This window comes from Pogoniulus pusillus, chromosome 25, assembly GCF_015220805.1.
Source record: "Pogoniulus pusillus isolate bPogPus1 chromosome 25, bPogPus1.pri, whole genome shotgun sequence".
Lineage (NCBI taxonomy): Eukaryota > Metazoa > Chordata > Aves > Piciformes > Lybiidae > Pogoniulus > Pogoniulus pusillus.
Window position 1 is genome coordinate 7,415,624 of NC_087288.1, and position 21,372 is coordinate 7,436,995.

The following is a 21,372-nucleotide window of genomic DNA, read 5'->3' on the forward strand; positions in this document are numbered from 1 at the left end:
ACAGGACATGGGGCAATGGTTTGAAGCTGAGGGAGAGTATGATTAGACTAGATCTTAGGAAGAATTTCTTGGGTATGAGGGTGGTGAGACCGTGGCATGGGTTGCCCAGAGTGGTTGTGGATAACCCCTCCCTGGAGCTGTTCACAGCCAGGTTGGGCCTTGGGCTACCGGGTCTAGTTGGGAGGCATCCCTTTTGATGGAAGCAGGATTGAAGTAGATAATCTCTGAGGGTCCCTTCCAACCTAAGCCATTCTGTGATTAGACATCTTAGCAAAATGATTTACACATGCAGCTAAATGAATACTTTTAGAACTCATTATGAACCTACCATTGGTAAAAGACTGTCATAATTTTTCCCACCTCTTTTGTGTATGTGTGTGTGTAAACATCTCTGTTCTTATCTTGAGTAAGCTTAAATGAGTGGGGAAAAATAACAAGTATTTGTTGGCAATTGGTAACATTTGGATAACTCTCAAGATAACATAAAGAATTAGCTGAATTAGCTTGAGAAAAATCCTATGCAGCTCCTTTGAGAAACCTCTACATTTTGAGGCTTATTTTAATTTCTAGAATTAGCTTGGAAAATCCTACACAGGTCCTTTCAGAAACCTCTACATTTTGAGGCTGATTTTGAAGGTGAATTCTTGCAGCCAGCACACTTCAGGGAAAAGATGCTGTCTTGTGCTTCATTACATGTGCTTATGCTTTTTAATTATGCAAGAGAAAAAAAAACCACCAGTAAATTAAAACAGCCAGAAAAAGACCAACCTAACAGCTGCTTTTAACAAGATTAAAACCCTTCTGAGCAACTTGAAGTCAAGTTCACCAGAATTACCCACGGTAATCCAGCACTCACTTAAAATGCACAGAATCTAAAAGCTCTGTGAGTCTGAAACAGCTATTTACAGTTCAAATGAAAAACAAACCCACCAACCAAACAGCTAGAACAAAATCAGAATGACAGAGGAAACCTAACGAAAATAAAGCCCAAAACAAAGGAAAGCAACAAAAAAAAAACAGCACAATGAAGCAAATGAAAACTCTCACAACAGTCACTCCTCATTAGAAAAAGGCAAAAAACTAACCCCAAACAAACAAAAAAATCAACCACATCCCCACACACACTTCTGGATCTCAAAATTCTCAACGCAGGAGTCTTGTAGACAAAGCCTTGTTGCAGTTAATAGCTTGGTGCAGCATAACTCAGTGACAGGAAGCAGATAGCGAGGCCCTTTCCTTAGGGAGTCACATTTGGAGCAAGAAAGATATTTTAGCTCAATCCCCAAAAAAAGTAAACAAAACAAATAAGGACTTGGAGATGAGATTCAGCCTCCAGGCCTTATGATTATGTTGTTTGATGGTTTTGGCTCCTGTTTTGTGTCGCAAATAGTTCACCTATATATTTCTGGTTGTTTTTTCTTTCCAGATGGTGAAATTAGTTTACTAGTTTACAGGAACTACAGGGATTGTGGTGTTTGGGTTCCTATCAAGGTGCCAAGGGAAAGAGGAGATGAATCAGCAAGCACATGAAGAATAATTACAGTTGGAAATAAAGATGCGCTATTTAGCTCTGACTTTAGGACTGTATAGCTTTTAACCTATCAAGGAGAATTTATACCCTGTAAAAAAAAAACATAACATGTTTCTTTTGCCTAGGAGCAACACAAAAGCAGGGGCTCTTGAATCCATGAAGGGGAGCATAAATAGTGCTTCTCCTTCAGGGACAAAAGTCTCTGGGCTGTAGAAAGTAAAAATGTTTTGTTGTCCCTTGGTCTTACTAAACAACTCATGCAAAGTAGCACAGCTGAAAGGGAAGGACCTTTTCCCAGCACCAGTACTGGATACTGGTGTACAGTATCCAGTACATCAAATGCACGCTGTTAGTTCAGCTGAGGCCTGTGATGTCAACACCATTGAAAATATAAAATACTTCAGTCATGGCAAATCATCATTGCTCATCTCCATCGCTACTCCAGGGCCATAAAGGTTTTGGGTCCATGAACTTCAGTTCAGCGAGTTTCAACTTGCTGAGAAGTCATTCCCCGAAAGCCACGTGGTTCTTCCCAGCTTTTGGGGCGGATCATCCACTCAGGGAGTTAGTCTGGGAGGTCTCTGCGCTCCTCCTTTTGAGATGAAAGAGATGGGCACAGATGTGAAGGCAGGGATGTCTCCAGTCCTTGCTTGCTTGCTGGTTTTCCTGGTGGGCTGCTCAGGATCCCAGCAGCATGCCTGCCGCTGCACAGGCAGGGTCTTCGTTTGCCAAGAGAGCAAGGTCGTCCAGGTTCCCCGGGAAATCCCCGCCAACACCACGGAACTGTAAGTAGGGAGAGGGACCAGCTGCCTCTCAAAACAAACTGCTGCTTGGCAAGCCAAGGGTCGGGTTTGTAGGGAGTCAGTTTGTAGGAGAGTTACACCAGCTGTTTGGAAAGCACAGCCTTTCCTCCAGCGCTCCCTTAATTGCGTCTTGAAGCTTCTCTCCCTTATTCTGCCTGTGCTTGTTTAAAGATCCCTGCTAAGAAAAGATGCGGTGCGTTATGGTGCAAAGCACAGACTAAATTTTAAGCATGCTTCCTTGGTGCTGTGACAGTAATTTGAAGCATAAAGTCTTGAGCTTTCTTTACAGCTTGCCTTTGAGTTGTCGAAACATGTAGTGCGACTCGTCTGCCCCAAACAACTTGACGAGGAGCTTTTGTGTTTGTACTGTGGGAGCTTTCCAAAGGCTTGCTCTTGTTTGTGAAGAAGCAGCTTCAGGTTTCCTTTTCTGAAATCACAGAGATATTAAAGAAAGGACTTTGCTGAATATCCAGAGTGATTCTCCTCTATCAGAGGCTGCCATGGGAGGGAGTGAACCAGGTAAAGACACCATACCATGTTACTCCAGCAAGGGCTTTATCTATCTTAAACCTTCTCTTTGTTTTCCATAATGGAAATTGAGCATTACTGTGTGGCAGCTCTTTTCTGTGTCAGTAGCACAGGAATGTAGACAAGAAGTCATGCAATGGCAAGCATTAACTGTGCAAGGAACTGCTTTCACTGTGTTTTTCATTTTTAAAGCAAATTGTATTACCCTTTGCCTACCCCCACAGCCATCTGACATTGTTACGACCTAAAGTAAGGAGTAGCTCTAGATAAACCCTTTGATTGATAACTGGAGTGGCAAGTTTAGAGGGAGGATGCAATGAAGACTGTTATGCCACTAGTTGGAAAAAAATACCCCTATCCTGATTTTACAGACCACAATATATCCCTGGTTTTCCTAGGGTAGAAGGTTTGTGGTTGCTACTCTCCCGCAGTTTTCCTAGGCTAGAAGTTTTGTTTTCTTTGGGAGGAGTTGCTGTGCTCACTGAATAAATAGACTGCAGTGAAAAATGGCTGAATTGATCACAGAAGGTCAGCAAAAGTTTAAATCATTCTCACAACTAGAGGGAATAATAATCCATCTGTGACTTTGGTCATCTAAAGACTGAGCGAACTCTGCTCCAGGCAGATACTGCTAATTTTGTTTAATTCTACTTTGATGGTTTCTTTAGATCACACAGTTAAGGTCTGCCTTCTAGGGACTGAGCAAAAGCATTTGGCAATTCTTTCTGCAAAGAAGCAGGGGTTTGTGTTGCCAGAAGCACCCGCTAGTAAACTGGGATTTTGTTCACAGTGGATCCTTCTTAACTACTCGAGGGGATGGTTGAGGATGGCAGTTTGTGAGCGCCCCAGCACAAGCATGTGTTCCCTGAAACAGGCCAACTGTGACCTTTGTCTGACTGAAAACAGTGACTTAATCTTTTCCTCTGTGCAACCGTTGCAGTTAGAATCTCTCATCTTGACCCTCTTCTCATGCCAACTCCTGATTCCTTGGGAGACAGTTCTGGGCCCATTCAGTCAGTACAGCCCTGGGAGCAATTTCAGCGTGGTATAAACAATTGTTTCTGAAAACTATGGAGAGTTGCTTTGAAAATACCAAATGTTAGCATTACCAAAGGCAGGTACATCAGCTGGTGAGCTATTAACTAACAGATGAACCTTAGATATTTTATTTTCCTTCGGGGTCAAAGAGGGACTCTAGGATGATGCCTTCCTATGCATCCCTCTGCTGAGTGCCCAATAGGGTGATTGAGGTGACTAAAATAGACTTGACTGCTCCAGGTGCTGTTGCAAATACACTCTTGGTAATAGAAAAAGCTTGCTTTCTATTTCTTCAAATAGCCACAGTGAGTCAAAGGGGGTATAAAAGCAGGGTAGTGACCTGAGATTAAATAGCTGTGATGTCTTAGGACCCTGTATAGAGCATGAGCACAGAGACTTCTTGCTAAGTGCAGCTACTGCAATGTGCTGCTTCCACTTAAAAGCTCGTTCTTGAAGTGCTGGATGCAGTCTATTCTCACTTATCATAGAGGAGAGAGACTTCTTCAATATACTTAGAGCTCTTCACCTTCTCTTATGTGGTCTTGATAGCTTTCCTAAGCCTTCCTAGAGTGGCTTTTTGGTGCCTTGCAGATGTTGAATAACATGGCAGCAAAAGCTTTGAAGGGAGAGCAGGAGCCTGATAAGCCTCAAACACTTCTGCTGCTGCTGTATGTTTCTGTTTAACTACAGCTGTTTCTTAAGTCAGGAGGCTGACATGAGGCACCCAACTCTGTTAGCTGGTAGAAAAACTCAAGATAATGGTAAGAATATTACCCTCAACAGCCATTATCTCTCTTCATTGCCATGGCAGAATTCTTCTTTTGTTGTTATTATTACAGAGGAAGTTTCTTTTGAATGCAAGGAAAAACTTCCTCATCTTGAGAGTGGCAGAGCACTGAACCAGGCTGCCCAGAAGGGCTGAGGAGTCTCCTCTGGCGAGGTTCAGATCCCACCTGGACACTGTGATGCAGTGCAACCTGATCTAGACAAACCTGCTCTAGCAAGGGGATTGAACTAGATGATTTCTAGAGGTCCCTTGCAAGCTTTACCATTCTGTGGTTATTTGAAAGCTGGACACTGACATATGCTGCTGTAATGGGTTTCTTTGTGGTTGGTTTCCAGACAGCAAAAAACTTATGCTCTGCAGCATGGTACATTGCTCCTGGTTGGATTAGCATCAACTTTAGCAAGGCTGTTGCAAAGAAAAGAGCTGGCAACCTTGTAAAGTGAGTGATTTTGGTTTGTACTCAACATGTGAAAACAGAGCAGGGATCAGAAACCACAAGATTGTTTTACTCTTTTTGCTGCCACATCTACTTGTTCACTTATAGGCCAAAATCTCATGAGGGTAGTTACAGCTTGGTTCATATGTTGCTTCTTGCAGATATGCAAGCATGCTGCATCTGGTGTGCTCCAACTGTTTGCAGGGGAAGCTGTGATTACTGGCTGCTGTGCTTTAGAATCTTTGCCTGCAAAAAAAAGGAGTTGGATAGAAGAATTGTTTTATTATACATATCAAAATGCCTGTGAAAACTGTAGATGGTTCTTACATGCACCTCCCGAGGCAATCTATGAGAAACCAGAGGCCAGGAGTTCAGATGGGAATCATAAGTTTATAGCTGCCTTCCAGTACCTGATGGGAGCCTACAGGCAAGCTGGAGAGGGACTTTTCATAGGGGCAGCTAGAGGCAGGAGAAGGGGGAATGGTTTGAAGCTGAGGGAGAGCAGGGTTAGGTTGGATCTTAGGAAGAAGTTTTTCAGTAAGAGGATGGTGAGATTCTGGAATAGGCCTCCTCCCTGGGGGTGTTTAAAGCTGGGTTGAATGAGGCCTTGATCAGCTGAGTCTAGTTGAGAGGCATCGCTGCCCATGGTGGGGAGCTTTGGAGTACGATCTCTGAGGTCCCTTCCAACCTAAAGTGCTCTATGATTAATTGTCTTGTGGAATGAGAGGTAGGGAGCAAGCCAGTAGTCACCTAAGGCAGTTTACTCCTTGAAGATTTAAAATAGGCCTGGAACACAAACTGTATGAGGAGAGGCTGAGGGAGCTGAGGCTGTTTAGCCTGGAGAAGAGGAGGCTCAGGGGTGACCTCATTGCTGTCTATGACTACCAGAAAGGAGGTTGTAGCCAGGTGGGGTTGGTCTCTTCTCCCAAGCAACCAGCAACAGAACAAGGGGACACAGTCTCAAGTTGTGTCAGGGGAGGTCTAGGCTGGATATTAGGAGGAAGTAGTTGGCAGAGAGAGTGATTGGCATTGGAATGGGCTGCCCAGGGAGGTGGTGGAGTTGCCGTCCCTGGAGGTGTTGAAGCAAAGCCTGACTGAGGCACTTAGTGCCATGGTCTGATTGACTGGCTAGGGCTGGGTGCTAGGTTGGACTGGATGATCTTGGAGGTCTCTTCCAACCTTCTTGATTCTATAGTTTTAAAAATTCAGTGTCAAGTTTTGTAATCCATCCTTAAAATCCACTAGGATCTTCTTTGGTCATTAGAGGCCTTGCTTTGAGAAAGTTATGCAAACAGATAACTTGTTGCAAATTCCTTGAGGCAGAAATCAATTGGGAATGAAATCTTAAATGCCTACAGTTGTTCAAAGCCCATGTGGACACCATCCTGTGCAACCTGCTCTATGTGATCCTGCTTTGGCAGAGGTGTTGGACTAGATGATCTCCAGAGGTCCCTTCCAAGCCCTACCATTCCGAGGTTATATGCAAACCTTGCTCATTCTCTTACAGCAAGTTTCCTTGCTTTTGGGTTTCTCATCCCAGCACTGCTTGCCATCGCTCTTATGCTGGCCCCAGGGCAACAGAGAACCCCACCCCAGCAGCTGGCTGCAGCCATTTGAGCAGCAGTCTGTAACTGTGCTTTGACAAAACAAAGCAACAATAAAAGGCACTTAAAAAGGCAGGTGAAAAAGAATGCTTGATCCAATTCTGCTTGCAGTCCTACAGAGTTATGTGAGCATTTTACCTGTATCTTGTAACTAATGCTGTGACAAAAAGGTATCAGGAAATCAAATTTGTTCTTGTTGCACCCTATGAAGAGAAACTGCCTCCAACTCTGTTACTTTGCTAATTTTCTCCAGTTCCCAAACTTTACTCTCATGGTGTTCATTCCTCTTTAGCTGGCATCCAAGTGCAGCAGCCACCAGCAGCATGTAGCTGGTGGTCTGTTGGTTCCTGCTGCCTACACTTTCTACACCATAGACATGATATAAGAAATATCTCTTGAGACAGGAATCTCCTCAATGAAAGCTTGCAGGCTTTTATAGGGGACTGAACTAATTCTTCATAGAATCACCTGTTCAGAAGGGACAGGAACTTTCTGGAAAGGGTTAAGAAGAGGGCTACAAAGACAATGAGAGGACTGGAAAGACTGAGAGAATTGGGTCTTTTTAGTCTGGGAAAGAGAAGTCTGAGGGAGAGATCTCATCAGTACTTAGAAATACTTCAAGTGTGAATGTCAAGAGGATGGGGCCAGACTTTTTCCAGTGGTGCCCACTGACAAGAGAAGTGGTAACAGTTTCAGACTTGAACATCAGTTCCATATAAACATGAGAAGGGGCTTCCTTAACAGGCTGTCCAGAGAATAGTGGACATTCTCCATCTCTGAAGATATTCAAAACCCACCTGGTAATGTTCTCCTGTGACCCTTTTCTAGGTGAACCTGCATTGGTAGGAGAGTTGGATTCAATCTCCAGAGGTCTCTTTCAGTCCCTAGCGTTCTGTGATCATCAAACCCAACTGTAGCCTAACATCTCCCTGTATTAAAAGGGGTTGCTTATCATGTTAGCATGCCAGAGGCTTCAGCAGGGGAATAGTGGCAGTTTTGGAAAGGAGCAACTGAGACAACTGAAATAATTGACAGCAGAGGTAGTCCACCATTTGGCAACCATCTGCCTTTAGGAGTACATCAAATAGGGTGTTTTCTCCCAGCATCTGCACACTGTACAGTGGGGATTTTCACTTGGTCTCTGCATAGGTGTTTTTGTACAGTTGCTCAAGGATATTTATTTTAGATTATCGAGTCAAGGCTGTGTAGATATCTGACCACTAAAGCAGTGGCTGCCTTGAAATAGCAAATCCTGTATTATAGCTGGAGTCAGATGTGCTTGCCTGCGACAGAAGCTGCAAATGAGGTGAACAGTGGCTACAGCACTGCTGCTGACAGCTGGAATCAGGATGGTTTGGGGTTTTGTTCACACTTAAAGCTGAAATTGCATTGAAACTTTCAACTGTTATAGTTATTGCACAGGTATTTACATTGTCAAAGATAGACTGTGGAGATTTAGCCTGTACCTGGGGCTAAACTCTAGAAGTTGTTTTATCACCTGATGACCTTGCTGAGCTTGGGAAAATCAAGAAAAGAAGGCCCACAGGTTCAAATTAGAATAGATTTAATTACATAGCCAAGTTAATATGAACATCAATGCAAGATACCTCAAGTCATACTGAGTCCAGCAAAGGAACAGTAGTCACACTAAACTGGAAAGCATTCTTCAAGAGCAGAATAGGAGCACGGTGAGGAGGAACTCTAGTGAGAAGCCTCCTGCTCAGAAATCACAGAAACATTTAGCTAGGTCCAAAAAGACCCTCGAGATCAGCAAGTCCAACCATTGGCCCTACTCTGCAAGGTTCACCCTAAGCCATACCCTTAAGCACCACATCTAAATAACCTTTAAACACATCCAAGGTTGGTGACTCCACCTCCCTGGGCAGCCCATTTTAATGTCTGAACGTTCTTGCTGGGAAAAAATTCTTCCTAATGTCCTGTCTCGACCTATCCAGTCACTGTTTGAGGCCATTCCTTCTTGTTCTATCACTAATTACCCGTAAGAGACCAGCAGCAGTCTTTCTGCAATGTCCTTTCACATAGCTGTGCACAGTGATGAAGTCTTCCCTCAGCCTCCTCTTTTTCAAACTAATCAGCCCTAGCTCCTTCAGTGGACCTCATAAGATTTGTTGTCCAGAGCAGACTTTCTCCTTTACACTGATTGTGATGCTCATGGGGTGGGACACTCCTGCAGCCAGCTCCAGTTAGCTGTTCTGGCTGACTCGGCACTGCTAGTAACCTGCAGTCCATGGCTGGCCTGGGAGTCTGTCCCAGCAACACCAGGATAAAGTAAGCCAACAAAATGATGACATGTGAAACTTTGAATTCCCTGTGCTATGGTGGTTAATTATATAGTTAATCAATAAACACACATATTATCAGAGAGGTTAAGAATATTCACACAGCAGAGCATACTGATAACGTGTTACATGCTACCTCAAGCTTTTCCCTTGTTTTCCTTTTATTTAAACAAGCTTTGCTTCTGCTTGTTAAGGTAGGGGGAAAAATGTCTGCAGTTAGCACTGCATTCTTCTCTTCCTGAATTTATGATCATTTCACACTTTGAAGCAGAAAGCTGTAGAGGTTGCTGTATACTGATGGAATAGCCCAACGCTTACACTGGGTTCTCCAGCTGATGTTTTCATTGGGGAGATAAAAAGAAATAGGCAGAGCATAAGAGGGGGGGGGGGAAAGGCGAAAGAAAGTGACACTAAAGGATGATAAACTCTGCAGGGCAGTTCCTCAGATGGTATAAATTACCAAGTATATATCTCTGTATAAACATTCAGTTTCTAAAGCTCCAGGAACTCTTCACCACAAGGAGATATGCTGCGCACAGTAGGAGCTGCTCTGCTGCTTTACTTATGATGCCATGGCAATAAATACACGCATGTGGCTTCCACCTGCCTTGTACTGACTGCAGCTTGGTGCAGCTCCAACAGATGTATGGCCAAGTCTAAAGATGTATAGATGTGTGCCTGTAGATCTCATGTATCTTTGAAATGAAGGTGCATTCCTAAGCATAATCACTAGGCTTTTTCAGGGATGCAGAATCAAAGCCAAGACTTGATTTTGTTTGCATGAAGCATTGCCAGTTTACCAAAGTTTATGCCAGCTGATGCCTTTCACGGGGGTTAGCTACAGGGATGTTCCTGATGTACAAGCTTTGGCTTTTCCAGCAGCCTGTGTCACATAGCCACATAGGAAAAAACAGCCTGTGTCATGTCCCTGCACATCTGATACCAGGCAAATGGGTTCCTGGGGCTCACCCAGCTCCACCTCCTGAAATAAAGCCTCTCTATTAGGTATTTTAGGTACATTCTGCTTCTCTTCCTACAAAGAATCAAAGCTTGTCTATAGAATGAGATTGTCATCAACGTTTCTCTGAAGAGTTTGAAGGATTAAAGTAGTCATTTATAGATGTTTTCTTCTCTCAGCTATGGTGTCATCTTCTTGGACATCTTCTCATTCACCTCTTGTTCGATATAATTTTAACCTAGGAAAATGTGACAGTAATGTTATTGCTGAGATGCAAGCTATTAAATAGGCTAGGTCTAGCACACAGACACAGCAAGAGAGAAAAGCACATCTGAGATCAGAAACAAGCAGTTTTAAACTAAAATGTGGTTAAAATGGAGAAGCTGGTAAGCCTAGGGAGTATTACAAAGCGGATGGAGGTCTATCTTTTACTTCTCCAACAAGAACACAAATCAGATTTGAAGAATCATTAATTCACTGGTCCCATGCAGCAGTTAATTTCCTTTGCTCTGAGTATTATGCCACAATCCAGCTTCACATACTCTCCATACCACAGCTCCTCAGAACTCATCAGTTTCCACTGCACAGAATTAAAGCCACAATTTGAGACTTTATCTTCTCTTTCCTAATATTAAAATGTGTTAACTTCGTTTCTCATTGCAGGCAGGGAGGTCAAGGCACTTTGGCACAGGAATCTTACTGACAGTCACAGGTGACCATTGCTAGCCAGGAAAGCAGAGCATAGTCAGGGCTCTAGGGGAAAGGTCTGAAGGGTGCTTTGATGAGTTTGAAAGAATCCTAGAGTCATAGGATGGCTTGACTTGAAAGAGACCTTAAAGATCATCTAGTTCCAGCCCTCCGACTGTGGGCAGGGATATCTCCCACTAGACCAGGTTACTCAAAGCCCCATCCAGCCTGGTCTTCAACATTTCCAGGAATGAGGCATTCACAACTTCCCTAGGAAACCCATTTCAGTGTCCCTCTACTCTCATAGCAAACTTCTTACTGATGTCTAATCTAAATCTACTCTGCTGTAGTTTAAAGCCCCTTATCCTATCACCTATGTCCTCCCCAGCTTTCCTGTAGCCCACTTCCTGTACTGGAAGGCCACTATTTGGTCTCCCTGAAGCCTTTTTTTTTTCTCTCCATTAAAAATGTTTACATATGCTTCTTTCTCAGCTTCACAAAGTTGCTCTCCTATCCCTTAGACAGCAAGCTCAGGGTATTTGCACAGAGGAAAAAGCAGAAAGGTTTGTGGGTGTGTTTGGCTCTGACCCAGAAGGGCACAAGACACTGTGCAGTAAGAGCCACCAAGCCAGGACTACTCATCTGTTATCCTGTAACTGGTTTTGTCTGTGCAGTATGCTTTCTGTTCCTCATAAATGACAGCTGGGGAATTTGAGATAATAATTTTCTGGATCTGGACCTTAGCAAAATCATATTAGCGCTGCAGTCCTGAAGAATAAAGCTTATTATCTCCCTCAAATCCCAGGTCAGGCTTCCTAAATAATGAGTAAGCTTCTCAAATACTTGATCTTCTCAGCAGTGTTTCTGAGGTGTAATGGAGAACAGTTCTTCAATGCAAAGTGTCATTAAAAGCTCTGATTTGACTTCCTCTGGAAGAGTATCCAAAATGTGTCACCAGATAAGTCAGCAGGAGCCAGTCTGTTGAGCAACTCGAGGGTTTGCTCTGCAAGTGCCATGGGGTTCTTACTACCCTGGCCTGTCACTGAAAATACTGGTAATGTGGAGACCTTCAGAAGGGTGAGAGATGGAAGTGAACAAAGAATGCCACAGGAAGAGAGAGAACCGCTGATAGCACAAAGATACCAGGTGAAAATTCATCTTGAAGGGCATAGATGCTCTGACAGCTGGTTGCATGCAGGAGGGGTCCTGCAAAGTCCTACCAAGTTATCTACCAAAGAAAAAGAAACCTGTGTCTACCCGAGGGACAAAAGAAATCCATGCAAAGTTCAATATGCCTCACTTTCTTCTACCTTCTCTTTTAGTTAGTCCTGCTTAACTTTCCATAGTAGCCTTCTGCAGGCCAGATAAAAAGAGACTTGTGGTAGGTTCACAGCTATTTAAATTGTCAGAGCTTCATTAACTTCAGTGGAGAGAACTAAGTTCATTTGTACTGTCTGGTGGTGGGGACCTCTGTCAGCCATGTGGTGTTTGTTTTGGCAGCAGCTGACTGGAAATTAAGGCCTGTGTGTGTTTGGTAAACAAGATCCTTTGGGCACCAAGGGCAGGTATTATTTTTCATAGCAGTTTATTAGTTTTACACAGTGAGGGGCAAGACTGTTGGTAGGAAAAGTCACTTTTCTTTGTTCAAGACCTTGACCTTTTCAGACAAAACCTGTAAATTATTTCACACTCTTTGCCCCTAGTTTGATTGGACTGCTCCAATTAGCAGTGAAACTTAAGTTGTTAAAAGGAAGCTTATTTCAAATTATAGGTCAGAGTCAAGTCTGGATTTCACATACAAGTACAGAAAATTATTTCTCTTAATTATCTGGCAAACACTGTAATAAGCAGCCCAATTTCTGCCTTTACTCAGGTGCAGCTTCCTTGATATGGGAGATCTAGGGTCAGGAAAGCTTGTGATTTGTTTCCTTTTCCTTTATGTTTTCCTCCAAATATCCTTAAGTGTTTCAGGAGCTCAGCCTGGAAGATACAGATGCTTCTTATCTCTCACTACCTTATCAAAACTCTCAGTGTATTTGCTCCTGGTTAGCTAGAGGAGAATTTACAGAGTACTATTGCATGCAGATGGAGATACTCTTCTGAGTGAAATAAGAGCAGCCTTCAATCCACCTCAGATGAACTACTGTTTGCTTTTTCTTGACACCTGAAGGGATCCTATAGGAAGGTTGGAGAGGGACTTTTCATAAGGGTATCTAGTGACAGGAAAAGGGAGAATGGTTTGAATCTGAGAGAGAGCAAGGTTAGAGTGGATCTTAGGGAGAAGTTCTTCATTACAAGGGTGGTGAGCCTCTGGAACAGGCTCTCTGAGGAGGTTGTGCATAACTCCTCCCTGGAGGTGTTCAGGGCCAGGTTGGATGAGGCCTTGAGCAGATGAGTCTGGTTGAGAAGTGCCCCTGCCTATGGAGTAGATGATCTCTGAGGTCCCTTCCAATCTAGGTAATTCTCTGGTTAATTATATTGAGCTGTCTGAACTAGCTAAATAATGAGCACCCACAGAGCATCGCTCTGATAATGGTTCTGCTGACATACAAGTTTCTCCATAGCACAAATGTACTTTCTGAATGAATCCTTGTCCAGACACAGTCAATCAGAATTCTTTTCTACGTATTTATTTGGCAGAAATATGTCAATCTTTAGTGGTTCTCCAAGAACATTACCTGCATAAATGTGCAGGTAGGGAGAACTTCCATGTTGTAATTATTCGAGTCATCTATGGTTTGAGAGAGGAGAAAGGAGGGATGATGGTCAGTAGATGTCTTATTTTAATTGGAGATAGTAGTGTACAAGGAAGAACAGGGCTGACTGTGTGAAGAATGGAAAAGAAAGTGTTGCTTGTTTTCTCAGCAGACTTCCTCATTTCCTTTATTGATGTTCTGAACATCAGATTGTGGGATGCAGTAGGATACTCGTGAGGCAATCTCTCTTCACCCTTACCTCAAAACCAGATCCAACCAAAGAAGCAAAGGGAGTAGTGTGCCTGCACGTACCCCATATGTGCATGGCGTGGGGCTGTGTTTATCCTCTTCCTCCACCAATTTGATTCCAGGAAAATAAAATGAAGATGGGCAAACAGTAGCACCTATGCATAGCTGTAATTGCTGAAGTGGCCAAGGCTCAGGTGGAAGAGAGTGGGAAGGGAAGGGAAGAGAAGGGAAGGGAAGGAGGGACTATCTGCATTTCCCTTTTTCCAAAAATGAGGAGGATGGGATAGGATGAAGAAGTAGTGGGGGAAAAAAAGTAAGTGTGATTTTTGGGGGGCTGATTTTCTTCACTAGTTGTCACATAGGCAGGGTAAAGTTTTCTTTACACACCTTCTGAAAGCCTTGTAGTGGTTTTGTAGTCAGCACTATGCCTCGTGCTTGGAAACCATCCGTGGTGTAACACTCTTGCCTATCCTTGTCTTTGAGAGGTTTGGATTCCGGTGACAGCTTCAAGGTAAGCTTTGATTTCTAGTTTCACTTTACCATCACATGATAAAAATATATTAGGCTATAGCCTTTAGGAGCCCAATAAGCATTTTTGAGGAGAGAGCCTTTGTGAAAAGGCATCCTATTCCATGGGAGACAGTCACATTGGGGAGGCTCATGGGCGGTCAGCGGTGTAAGAAAGTAAATCTGACTCGGGCAGCGGGAGTGCTGCCTGGGCTGCCTTTCCTGGTGTCTCTAGCCTTTCCACAGCTGCAAAAAATGAAGCATAGATCAGCCATATTCATATTTCCTTCTCTTTAGCTGCTGGGAAGCAATCAATTCTGAAGTATTTCCTCAGAGTTCAGTCTCCCAGCAGGAATATTTATGGACACATAGAAATTTCTGAACAAGCAAGGTACAGGAAGGGGCTATAAACCCTGTCTTGCTCTAGGAAGACAGAAGTCATGCTTTAAAATCCACCTTTTCTCCTAAGTTTTCTTTGGCTGACAGAGCTGCTATGGAAATTTTTGGCTTTTGTTTTTGGCAAGTGGAGAGTCATAAAAGAACAGTGTGTCAGAAAATGACAGCAAACCAAGGAATGCCCTCGGCAGAACAACCGTCTCTAGGTGGAAATACTGGTTTGGGGATATGCTTATTGTGTGTGAATCCCAGGAGCTATCATTTCCTATCTGTAGCATGTTGTTGCCATGGCAAATGAAGCCCAGACCACCTCCTTCAGGCCTTTGAAATCAGTATTAGTTGGCCCTGTGAGGGGATACCCTACAAGAAAATCTAGGGTTTGATTCCGCAGGCGTTCGTACGCATCCTAATTGCTTGCCCCAGCAGCTCTGCTGCCTTTCCAGTGGGACAAATCATAGGTGTGAAACTACCCATCTGGACATATTTGCAGATTCAGGGCTTTGTGCTATTGTTGTAGACAGGAAACCACTCCAGGGAAACATAAGCTGGATGTTGAAAGCGCAAATGAAATCGGCAACCAACTGTTTAAATTTATTTGAAATTATTAGGGGAGATTTTAATTGGTTTAATGGGACATATGGAAATGCTAAGATTGTCTTAGGGCTCACAAAGTTTTTCATCAGTATTAGCAGATCTCACAACATTCCTGGTGACCATGTAAACATTTAGGGTTTTTTTTTTTCCACTACCCAGACAACAGAGTTATAGGTTGTAAAAAAAGAAGCAATTTCCCAAGAGTACAAGGAAACAAAATTAGTGATTTAGCTGGGATTATAGATCCTTCAGGACTTTATTTACCAGACTGTAGTGCTACAGCAATGTATTTCCTCACTAAAAAAAACCCAAACCCAAACAATACTCCCCCAAAAGAACCCCGAATCAATTGAAATTACCTCTGAAATATATTCCTTTCAATTAGTTCTCATCACACTTCATGCTCAGTGGAATCTCCTTGTGGTTCCTTCCAACCCTGGCTGATTCTGTGATTCTAAATACTGGCCTGCTGCTTTGAGTCTCCTATAGAAGTTACAACTCTACTGGGTTTTATGTTCAATCTATAGAGTTTCAGGTGGTTGGTTTGCTGTTTGGGTGTCCCCTCCCCACTAATATGCACTGTTACTGATGTGGTACCTCTGCATCATCACCTTTTCCACTTTCCCCATTCCTGCACTTTTCTCCATTTCTGTCCCTCTATTAGAAGAGCAACACTTCACAGTAATTCTACAGTCAGTGGTTTAAAGACAGCTGAGGTGGAGATTTTTTTTGGTCATTTAAGTTATGGCTGTTTGTGCTGTTCTACTTAGTAGGGCTGCCTGTGATGCACTGATTGGAAAACTCTTATCAGTTTAACTGCTCTCTGTACGTGTGTATGTGTTTCCTTAGCTGGAACGAGTGTTCATATACAAACATGGGGGATTGGAACTAGACAATCTTTAGAGTCCCTTCCAACTCAAGCCAAGCAGCATCACTCTGGCTTCCTCCATTTCTGTAGATGTCATTGCTGTGATCCATTGGCACGTCTGGGCATACTGCATGGGCACACACTAGAAATCAGGTTTCTCTTGGAACACTTTACCCTAGAAGTTGGTGCACATCCATCCAGGGCTTTGCAGAAGCACTACGTGGTGGTCTGAGTGTCCACAAAGTGTGTCCATCAAGGAGTGCTTGCTCTTGGACATACTTGTCTCCTGGTCTGGTCAGGACAGCTTCATGGCTTCAGGACTGTGGACCGTCACCAGCTAGGACGCAGCCTCAAGCTACGTCAGGGGAAATTTAGGCTTGAGGTGAGGAGAAAGTTCTTCACTGAGAGAGTCATTGGACACTGGAATGGGCTGCCCAGGGAGGTGGTGGAGTCGCCGTCCCTGGAGCTGTTCAAGGCAGGATTGGACGTGGCACTTGGTGCCATGGTCTGGCCTTGAGCTCTGTGGTAAAGGGTTGGACTTGATGATCTATGAGGTCTCTTCCAACCTTGATGATACTGTGATACTGTGCCTTTGATGTTTAGTTTACTTGTCAGAATCACAGAATCATTCAGGTTGGAAAAGACTCTCATGATCATTCAGCTCAACTGATACTTCTACTCTATAAGGTTCACCCTAAACCATATCCCTAAGAACCACATCCAAATGACCTTCTAACACATCCAGAGTTGGTGACTCAACCACCTCCTTCCAATGCCTGACCACTCTTGCTGGGAATTTTTTTTTCCTGACGTCCAGCTTAAACCTACCCACTCACAGCTTGAGGCCATTCCCTCTTGTTCTATCACTAATTACCTCTGAGAAGAGTAAATAAATGCTCTCTGAAAGAAGCTCTCCAGCAGCACTAAAGAACAGGGACATTAGTGGGTTTTTTTTGATTCAAGGCTTTGAAAGACAACCTCCCCCTCCACTTCAGGCTGCCAAAAGGTGGCCTTGGTTCTAGGTGTAGATTCCATCTGTTTGATGTCCTCCAGGCTGAGTGCATGTAGTGGTGGTTATCAGCTAAAATAGGGAATGAGGCAGGGAATGCTTCAGAAGTTGCTGCTTGCGTCTCCTTGCAGATACTCAGCATTCCAGAGAAAGCTTGTTAACCCCGGCTTTGACAGGATGAGAGGCTGCACTTTCAGTAGCAATGCCTGACTTGCCAGCTAGAGTGTGTCTTTACAGTGCTCATCATAGAAAGGATTTTATATGTTTCTGTAAAACGTTTTTTGCTACTATCCTACTTTTGTGAACAGAAGCTTTGGGCTTCAGCCTGTGTGGCACAGAAACACCCAGGGTTTTGTTAGTTTGAACTCAGCTGATTCAGGATCTCTCAATCCTAGAAGTCCACAAGTCCCAGATGCCTTCCTCTTCAATACGTGATCAATTGATCTTCTTAAAATGCCTTGAAGAAGGGACATCTAGACTCTATGGAGGTCTAAATTTCACCATCATAGTAAAGTATAGCTTCAGTGTAAGATTTTCCATGGCATTGAAACTTCCCAGTTAGAAAGTCCTTTTCCATTATCTGTATCTCAGCAGCTGCTGTGACAGAACCCAATCACAGAACAGCTTAAGTTGTAACAGACATGGGCAGGGACACCTCTCAGCTTTGCTCACCTGCTCAAGGCCTCATCCAACCTGGCCTTGAAGACCTCCAGGGAGGAGGCATCCATAACCACTTTGAGCAACCTATTCTATAGTCTCATCACCCTCATACTGAAGAACTTCTTCCTAAGATTCAGCCTAAACTACTCTTCCTCAGCTTCAAACCAGTTCTCTCACTAGGCAACCCTATGAAAAGTCCCTCTCCAACCTCTTCATGTAGGATCCCTGCTGAATCAATGACTATACTACTTCTGCCAGCCTGCCTAACAACACATTCACATGCTATGCTTGGTTTGTGTGGTCATCCTAAGATTCTTCCCTCTTGTTGAAGAGGTGCTGTTGGAAATATTTTCCAGGATGAAAAACCAACAGTATCAAACTAATCATTCATCATTCCTTGTTATCTTGATGCTGAAATAGCAATGCAGTGTCAGAGGCTAGTTCTAGCAGATAAAGGGATAATCACCTGAGGCATCTGCGTATTTCAGAGGATTGCCCTTGAATGAAGGAGATAGGAGAATCAAAAAGCATACACAAAGGCAGACAATATGTTGGGTCTGACTTTCTATGCTTCCACTGCATGCTATTTGCTCTTCTGTAACTCAGTATATGGACCTTAAATGTTGCTTTGGTGACAAAACTGCGACTTTTGCCAAAAGCAGTATAAAATAATAATTTCAACTCTGCAGTCTTATAAAAAAGATCCCTAGATAATAAACATCCTTTACAACTGCCAAACTGAGAGCAAACATTCATTTTCCCATTGCCAAAATCATGCTTTCATCTGAGAAAGTCAGAGAGAGAATGACCACTGTCATGCCTATTCTTTGTACTAAGCATTTGCAAGAATGGATAATGATGTTACACTAGAAACAAGGGGGAAACAAAGGAAGGCGGCTTAGCTAGTGAGATGAAATAATCAAAAAGGCTGAAATAAAGCAGCACTACATCAAACCCAGCAGATCAAGAGGTTCTAAGCCAGTGGCACATTTTCTTCAAGTCATCAGCTACAAAATCTAAGCATTCTCTCATCTTTTTTTCCAAGCCCAAGTCAGGGACTGCCCTGCTGGAAAGCAGCTCCATGGAGAAGGACCTTGGAGTCCTAGCAGACAGCAAGTTCTCCATGGGACAGCAATGTACCCTTGCAGCCAAGAGAGCCGATGGCATCCTGGGGTCCCCCAGGTCTAGAGAGGTTCTTCTCCTCTACTCTGCCCAGGTCAGACCACACCTGAAATACTGTGTCAAATTTGGGCTCCCCAGTTCAAGAGAGACAGGAACCTGCTGGAGACAGTCCAATGGAGATCCACAAGGATGGTTCAGGGACTTGAGCATCCTCCTTATGGGGAGAGACTGAGACATCTTGGACTGTTGAGTCCTGAGAAGACTGAGAGGAGTTCTGATCAATGTCTATAAAATCTGAGGGGCAAGTGTTAAGTGGATGGGGCCCATCTTTTCTTGGTGGTGAGCAGTAATAAGACAAGGAACAATGGTTATCAAACTTGAACATAGAAGGTTTCACCTCAACATGAGGAGAAACTTCTTTACAGCGAGGATGCCAGAGCACTGGAGCAGGCTGCCCAGAGAGGTTGTGGAGTCTCCTCTGGAGGCTTTTGAAACCCTCCTGGATGCATTCCTGTGCAGACTATCTTAGGGGATCCTGCTTTTGTCAGGAAGGTTGGACTGAATGATCTCTGGAGGTCCCCTCCAGCCTCTAACATTCTGTGATCTCTCTTTAATAGACCTTTTACCATGCAAAACAAGGTGGGGGGAAAGATATATAGATATATAAAGATGGATAGATAGCTAGATAGAGATATATACATACATATGTGTATATATAGATAAAAACTGCAAGGCAGCTGCAGTTAAAGTAATGTAAAGCAATGGTGCAGGCCTTAGAAATCAATCTGAGGGAAATCTTAACAACTCTGGAAGGGTAGAAGCAAACCTTTACAATGGCATTTCAGCTTCATTGGTGATGCTGACTGTCACTTTTGCTGGCCCTAAAGCAAAACCAAACAAGGTTAAGCAAGCCTCTTGCAGCGAATTCTATCAGCCAGATAAGATGTGCAGCACTCAATGTGCAGTACATTGGCTGATTGTGGATGTCGCCAGAGAATAATGTGGGGCCAGCTCATTTTTTGGGTTGCAAAATCAGGTCAGGATTATTCCATCTCTGCATAAAGGGATTAGCATTGCGTCACTGATGGTTTACCTCTGTTCCCATTATTCAGCCTTATGCATCCAATAAAATGGCTATGCAGGAGAATCATAGGATGTTGGAGGTTGGAGGGCACCTTTAGAGATCATCAAGTCCAAACCCCACCCCCACCAAAACAGGGTCACCTAGGGCAGGCCACACAGGAATGCATCCAGGTGGGTTTTGAAAGTCTCCAGGAAAGACACCTTAACATCTCTGAGCAGCCTGCTCCACATCTCTGTCACCCTCACCGTAAAGAACTTTCTCCTCATACTGAGGTGGAACCTCCTGTGCTCCAGCTTGTGTGCATTGCTCCTTGTCCTGTCAAAGGACACCACTGAAAAGAGCCTGGCACCTTCACGTTGACACCCACCCCTCAGAGATTTATGGACATTAGTAAGATCCCATTTCAGCCTTTTCTTCTCCAGGCTAAACAGCCCAGGTCTCTCAGTCTTTCTTCATAAGAGAGATGCTCCCATGCCTTCATCAGCCTTGTAGCTCTTCATTGGACACCCTCCAATGGGTCCCTGTCTCTCTTGAATTGGGGAGCCCAAAACTGGACACAATATTCCAGGTGTGGTTTCACCTGGGCAGAGGAGAGGGGGAGCAGAACCTCCTTAGACCTGCTAAGTGCAAGAATTCCTGTTGATTTCCATCAGATTTTGCCACAATATTAGGCCCAGTCTTTCACTGCCTTGCTTTAGCACTTGGCCATCAGGACTACACTGTCAGCTAAAAACAGCCAAGGAGCCTTGGTAAGATTTCTCTCATATGACTCACAAGTAGCCATGTACTTAAAAGGCAAGCTTTAGACAAAGCCAAGTTCTTATGCAGTTTATACTCCTTTAATTGTCTTCTGTCACAGCAAATTATCACTGGTTTTAATTAAGCAAACATCCCTAGACTGGCAGGATGTGCTGCTTCCCACTTTATCCCTGCTGGAAATGTTTGTTTCTGTTTTGAAATTTTAATGTGAAGTATCCAAGAAGTGGGAGGAGAGCAGAGGTTCCAAGCACCCTGACATCCAGTACTGTATATTATGTTTCCCTAACTCTCTCCTCAAGGTGAGCAGTCAAGATAAGCCAGTGATCTGCAGCCTATCTAATCTGGTTGTCCATTATTTTCTTAAGTTGTCTTACATGCAATAATCATTACAGTGCAAGTGACACTGCTGGGAAAATCAATTCTTCCTCACTGAATAGAAAATAACTCAGACTACAATTGAATCATAATTGCCATTTGGTTTGTTTTGTTGGATAACCACCACCTAGTTTGGCCAAGAACGTTCTATGTCTTCTGGCAAAGGCACTGCTGGCTATAAAACATTACAAAATCTACTTCCAATTGAATTGTAATAAAACCCTCTTATGGATCTACAGTGACTTTTCTGGCAGGTATTCGATACTGTGCCCTTGAGGATTAAAAAGTCTCTGAATATTTATTAGCAAGCTGGAAGGCTACACCAGATAGGCTTTGAACTGCGCTCATCACTAGAGCATGGGAATGACTTTCAGCACTGCA

General features: G+C 43.6%; 1 protein-coding gene across 6 annotated transcripts in view; it reads left to right on the top strand.

Annotated features, from left to right (window-relative positions):
* Positions 1–21,372, top strand: part of FSHR (follicle stimulating hormone receptor) — a 326,011-nt gene that overhangs the window by 229,648 nt on the left and 74,991 nt on the right. Inside the window, exon 1 of one of the 6 annotated variants that reach the window (XM_064164317.1) lies at positions 2,114–2,316. The exons of 4 other annotated variants lie outside the window; for them this stretch is intronic. In XM_064164317.1, coding sequence (XP_064020387.1) covers positions 2,132–2,316 — 185 coding nt within the window. In that variant the 5' untranslated portion in view covers positions 2,114–2,131. Of the gene's footprint in view, positions 1–2,113; positions 2,317–21,372 lie in introns of those variants that run through there. One more of the 6 variants, XM_064164312.1, reaches the window with a different exon arrangement.